The 6,054-nt window shown below is 38.9% G+C and overlaps 1 protein-coding gene across 24 annotated transcripts in view; it reads right to left on the bottom strand.

Annotated features, from left to right (window-relative positions):
• The window catches only part of MAST2 (microtubule associated serine/threonine kinase 2), a 193,162-nt gene that overhangs the window by 103,778 nt on the left and 83,330 nt on the right, over positions 1 to 6,054 (bottom strand). For all 24 annotated transcript variants that reach the window (XM_035894198.1, XM_035894199.1, XM_035894212.1 and 21 more), the window contains one exon: positions 5,423 to 5,454. In XM_035894198.1, the coding sequence (XP_035750091.1) occupies positions 5,423 to 5,454 (32 nt within the window). Of the gene's footprint in view, positions 1 to 5,422; positions 5,455 to 6,054 lie in introns of those variants that run through there.

Here is a 6,054-nt window from a genome sequence, read left to right on the forward strand (position 1 = left end):
CCCCACGCCACACCTTCGGAGTGAGAAAGCACAGGAAGCAACAAAAGGTACAAATTTGGGATGGTATGTGTAATTTTAGTATACTTATTAGATGGGAACCTGGATTAAGCAGTGGAAACCTGATAATAAAAACTGCACAAAAGACTCTTCTCACTTTTAAATCCTTGATGAAAACCTCCATAAATTCTTTGTCTCCAAGATTCCTGTCTATATTAAACACTGAAATCCCCCTTATTCACTCTACCACTTCTTTAGAGACAATGCTTTCAAATTATTTTTAAATCCTAATACATGAATAGCAACACTCCTACAGAGACCTGCTGGAATAATTCAGCACGTTCCACCTCCAGAGCCAGCCCCACATATCAGCTTAAGAGCACTGGGTTATTTTTGATCTACCGCTCGCGCACTGCTTCTGTGCAGCTCAGAGGAGGATGGCATGGTTAGGAAATACCACCTCTTTCTCTCCCCTTCTATAAAAAGTATCACTGGCAGAAAGCATTGAACAGAAGCATTATTTCTTACTCGCAGATCCAAGACAGAACAGAGCGCAAAAGTAGCAAAACTCCCTGCTCCTTTTCAGAACCATTTTTTTTTCCTCCATTTCCAGCACTTTGGCTTCTCCACGCTTGAGGCACAGCACTTGCTCCTGGCAGGCAAACGACATCGATCGATCCCCAGCAGAAACGCTTACTGGCCAAGACAAACAGAAACGGAATTATATACTCCATTTCTCTGCAGACACAGAGGAAATTCCCACGGCACCTGAGTATGGCAAGATAAAAGACATAAACCAGCACTAAAGGCCAGAATTTTTTTTTCCTGCCATCAAACTTGTTGTTTCCAAGGTCTAAGCATTTAAAAAAATACAAGTAGAAATTGATATAAAGTGGCATTCAGCATATCCTCCCAAAGAGATTCCTTGGTGTGTTTGTGTGTTACTTTACTGTCAGGAAGCCAGGGGTTAAGTTTAACAAATTATGATGAAGACTTGTTTAATGAAACACCCTGTGAAATGCCCAGGGCTGTAGAAGCAAAGAACCTTTGGAGTTTTATAACTAGAAGGGGAGGGCAGAGAAGGAGGAAGAGAAAGAGAGAAAACGAGCCCCACAGTGGACATAAATTGCCTTAAAAAGAGATTAGAAGGTATAAAGACCACCATAAAACCCTTGCACGTCTTCAGCAAACTCTATTACATTGCTTACCACATTTCATAAAGATAGACATAAAAACCTGAGGTAAATGCTATTTCTTATCAGCACCTATCACCATCAAAACAGCAGTTTGTACTATTTGATGTATTTAAATGTGTGTTTTTCCTGGATGTATTCTGGATTAGAATTATTTTTCATGTTTCTTATACCTCCATGTTCTTTTTCCGTTCACACACAGACTTTAAAAGTATATTTGATACAGATGGTTGATATCAGGAAAGAATTAACAAAAATAACTTGCATCTGAAATTAAAAACTGGTGTAGTAAATTTAGTTTGCTGAGGAAATTACTCAAAATTTAGACATAATGTAGGAAAGCAATATTTTCTTTTTAGAAAATTTATGTTTAGATAGTACAAAAATTACAGCAACCCAAGCTAGTAACCCTGCCTAAGAAACCATGAGGATTTCAAATATAAAACCACATTTTTCATAAAAATCCTGAACGGGTCAATAAGGTTGACATTACAAACAACTGAATTTATTAAAAATGAGGTACTGAACAAGAAAGCAGATGGCTCAAATGCAGCCCCAACTCAGTTTAGTGACTGCTGATCAGCCGAGGAGGCAATCAGAAGGAACAGTGAGCTCCAGGATGGCGTTGTGCATCCTGCAGCCGCAACGGAAAATCTGCAGTTTACAGCCTGGTCTTTTGGACACGGAGTTGCTGTTACACACATGAACACACACAAGCACTTTATCACCAGCCTCGTCTTGCTGCAAGGTCCCCACCTTTGTCCTTTCAAGCCTGGAGCGTCTCCAGGGTGCTTCACGTGCAGGTGCACATCAAAACCATTTGAAAGCCAAAGCCAACAATGCAAAAAAGCAATCTCTGTACACGCTGTAGCACCAAAAGAAGAGAAGAGGGTAGTGGCTGAAAATAATTAAACCACTTCCACTAATAGGATGGAGATCAAAGTTTGGGTCTATCACTTCACATTCACTATTTGAAATTAAAGAAAATATTCATGAATGCTAATTATTTTTTATGAACAAAGCATGGGAAAAACATAACCAATACATTTATGTGCATAATTTATTAAAGGAAAACTTTGAACTCTGATTATCGAACCACACCAGAGACAGAATATAACTACTTGTTCCTGTTCTCATACTTGTATTATTCAACCTCTTAGCAGCCTACAACTCAGTTGAGTATAATTTCCTTTAGTGTATTAAACATAACCCCCCTACAGAAACACACACACTTTAAGCACATTCACAACAAAACGTTCTCTAAATAATCAGGCATTCCTCTTAATGTCACCCTGCATACAATTCCCCCATCTGTTTTACATGCCTGTTCCCCCTGTGCTGATTATTTCAAGATTAGACTGCAAGATCTCCAAGGTCAAAGCCATCGTTTACGGTGTGCTTGTGTTCCCTTCTGCTAATAGGGAAGCAGAGTCGCTAATCAACAGACTTCACAGGCTCCATCCCACCTTTTACTCTCTTCTTCTACCCAAGACCTTCTTTAGGTGACAAAATTCCTCATGCTCTCCTGCCAAAAATACAGAGACATCTGACCCCACTCCGTTTCCTTAGTACAAACAAGCATAGCGACCGTTGTTGCCCATGCCTACAACCAGTCCCTGCAGAAAAAGAGACTACTGATACTGACCCAGGTGAATACGAAGCAATGAAAGTCGGATAAAGAAAAAGAAGCATTCTTCATTCAGCAATGACAAATACCCTAGCTAATCCACAGCTTAAAACCTTTCTAACTCAACAATCAACCAAAGCAATCACCTAGCAAGCAGCAATAATCAAGTCTTCATTCTACTTCTGGCTGGCTGGAGAATAATGACTTCCCCCCCAAATATGATCTTTTTACAGTAGTAAATGCACCCCAGCCTCCAGACTAGCACACAGAAAAATGCTGTATGTTCCTATATAATACAATTGCTGCTGAACTGCTACAAAGGCTGGAGTTTGTGCAGCAAATGGATGCACCTCTTGAGGGTTTCTGGCTCCAAGCCAGACACTTCATCCTTCTGTCAATTCCTGCTTCTGCTCCTGACAGTGAACAAAAGTCAATGAATGACGGTCAATGAATCAGGACCTAGCTACATCCATAACTATCCCTACTCATTAGCTACAGCACAACAGCAGATTTTCAGAATATATTTTATTTTCTGAATTTATTTTTGCTTATGTGGTTCACTGTTAAGCTTATTCAAGCAGAGGAAAAGCCTCCAGAAGAACTGAGAACTGCCTACAGTCTGTATTTAAGCGCACATCGTTAGGCCACCTTTTTTGACAGAATGGTTGAACAAATGTATATGTATTATATGTGTATTTTTAACACATATATATACACACTCATATTATAATTATTCCCTTCCTTGATGTAAATTTCTCTAATTCCTGATTCGAAGACTAAGAGTCAACTTTTTTAAAATCAAATAAGCACTTTGATACCGGGATATGCAAATCATATACATCAGCTCCACCAAGACCCTTTTCAGTGAGCCTGTGTGCTTAACAGTACGGCATGAACACAGATATAAAAAAGCCACAATGCACTACTGACTTCTTAAATAGTTATAACTTTTCAAGCAACAAGAAATCATTTGGTAGAATTGACTACAGAATCTGTAATTCCAGAAACCGCAATCAAATAATCAACTAGATATAGATAACACAGGCAACTAACTGAATTTCAATTCTTCACAGATTTTCAGTCTTGCTAGTAGCTGCAACCTTGTGCTGAAAATTTATGGCCTGGATCTTCTTGACACAGGTTGTTAAATTTCTTCACATAACGGTGGCTTAAAAGGCATTCACTTGTGGAAGAAAACTAAAATGAAGTAAAGAAAACTGAAGGTCTTAAGTCAATGCAGAAATAAAACATTTAGTCCTTTGGTTTAGTTACTACTAAATAAAACACTACACATTTGAAGCACTTAATTTTTATCTCAGATATTTTAAATGTAAATACATGAGTAGTTTTGTATCATACCCACCTCCACACTTGAACGAGGGAAGGAAATATCTCTGGCATCCTCAATTTCAATTCCAAAAGTTTTGTATAAAAATATCTTTTAATCTAAGTTACATTAAACAAAAAACTTATTGATAACTTACTGCTCACTTGTTCAAAGATCCTTCACAATCTTCAAATCATGAGCACCACCTTTCTTACAAATCTATATATAGATCTATATATACATAACAATATAGTTAAGCTAGCCTTTAAGGCATACTGTTTAAAATAAAAAAAAAAAATCAGCCAGTGTTTCATGTTCTTTAAATAACTCCCTGACTGGTTAACCATTGTCATTTGAACTAAAAAAAGGTCTGGTCATGCCCCGTTTCAAAAAAAGGCCTTTTGATCTGCTGTATTGTTCAGCCCTGAATCACTAGTGCTACACAGCATTTTCCAAACACTGTTTCTTATACAAAGGGGATAGCTTATGTTGAAAGACTGAAAATCATTTCTCATTAGAACCAGAAACCTGAGGAAGAAAGGTTATACGCTTTTGTGAGCTTCATGTCTGTAGTCTACAAGCTTTGGAAAACAATTTTAAATCATAATGCAATAGCAGGCAGTACAAAAGCTTTCTCCTTTATATAATGCAATCAATAACGCAATTTCTTCCACCATAAATCTGTAAGCATAGCAGAAGCTAAGCTCTCATAATATCATTGAAACACAGGTTAGTTCGCTAAAACATCATAATGTACTAAAAAAAATTTGCTATTTGTTTAAACCACATATTCAAAAGCCTGCTTCTCCCAACATTTGCTACTTTGCTGAAATCTCTCTGTTACACTGACTGCTCCACAAACACCTGACCTGCAGGGCCCAGGAGCTGTGTACTTAAGACTTCTGTCAACAGACTGTTTGAAGAGCAGTGATCAAAGTTGTCTGTATCACATAAATAATCAGTGACTTCTGTGGAGTCACTTCAGCGATGTCAGTGCAAGCAACACTCAACACCGCAGCTCCTTCCGGATCAGGATCAGCTCAAGCTGATAATTAGAAGTAAGCTTACACTACTACTACATTTCCTACTACACTTAAGGAAATGAATAGGCTTCAGGCTTGGAGAAATGCAAGCTTGCTGTTTCCAAGTGCATGGCAGAGTCTTGAAAATGCTAACAGAGAAAACAAGAGTATCTGCCTGCTTAAATGACTTCCACAACCAAGCAGCTATATATGTTCAAAACAAACCAAGTGATGAATAAAGAATAATTATACTTACAAGCTTCCTCTTCTGGGGAGACTGAGCTCCTTCTGGGGGGAGAAAAAAAAAAAAAGAATTAAAACCTTCAGTTAATTCTACTTGTTATTACATATTATTTATTTATCAACAAATGCCTGAGGTGACATTAACAAAAAGCTGGCCATTTCCGAAGGCATGCTCGGTGTGTAACTGTGCACAGGGCTGCTGCGGGAGGGAGGTGAAGCCGCAGGGCACGGGAGCCTGGGGTACAAAAGTGACTCGTTTTGTCTGAAGAAGCATTGCCTTTGCAGTCACAAAATCGTAAACGCTCAACAGAGCAAATAATGCTTTGAAATTCAGAAGCCAATACATAGAGAAGGCAGTAATTAATTCCGTCCTGCGTGCCTCATCGGCATCGTACCCGAACCACTTCCAGAGGCGCGGTACGCGTACGCCTGGCATCTGCGGCACGCACGCACTCACGTTCTCACCAAAAGGGACAGTTAAAGCCACAGAGTGGCTTTGGGGCTTTTTTTTTTTCCAAATGTATGCATTACTCGTGTTATATCTCATCACAAAAAAAATCCAAGACCAACGACCAAAAGCAGCGTTTGGCACCTAAGCAGCCAAAGCAAAGGAAGGCCGGGTATTTTAAGGCTTTTACTGAAGTA

The sequence above is a fragment of the Egretta garzetta genome, unplaced genomic scaffold (genome assembly GCF_000687185.1).
Source record: "Egretta garzetta isolate BGI_Z169 unplaced genomic scaffold, ASM68718v1 scaffold145, whole genome shotgun sequence".
NCBI classification, from domain to species: Eukaryota; Metazoa; Chordata; class Aves; order Pelecaniformes; family Ardeidae; genus Egretta; species Egretta garzetta.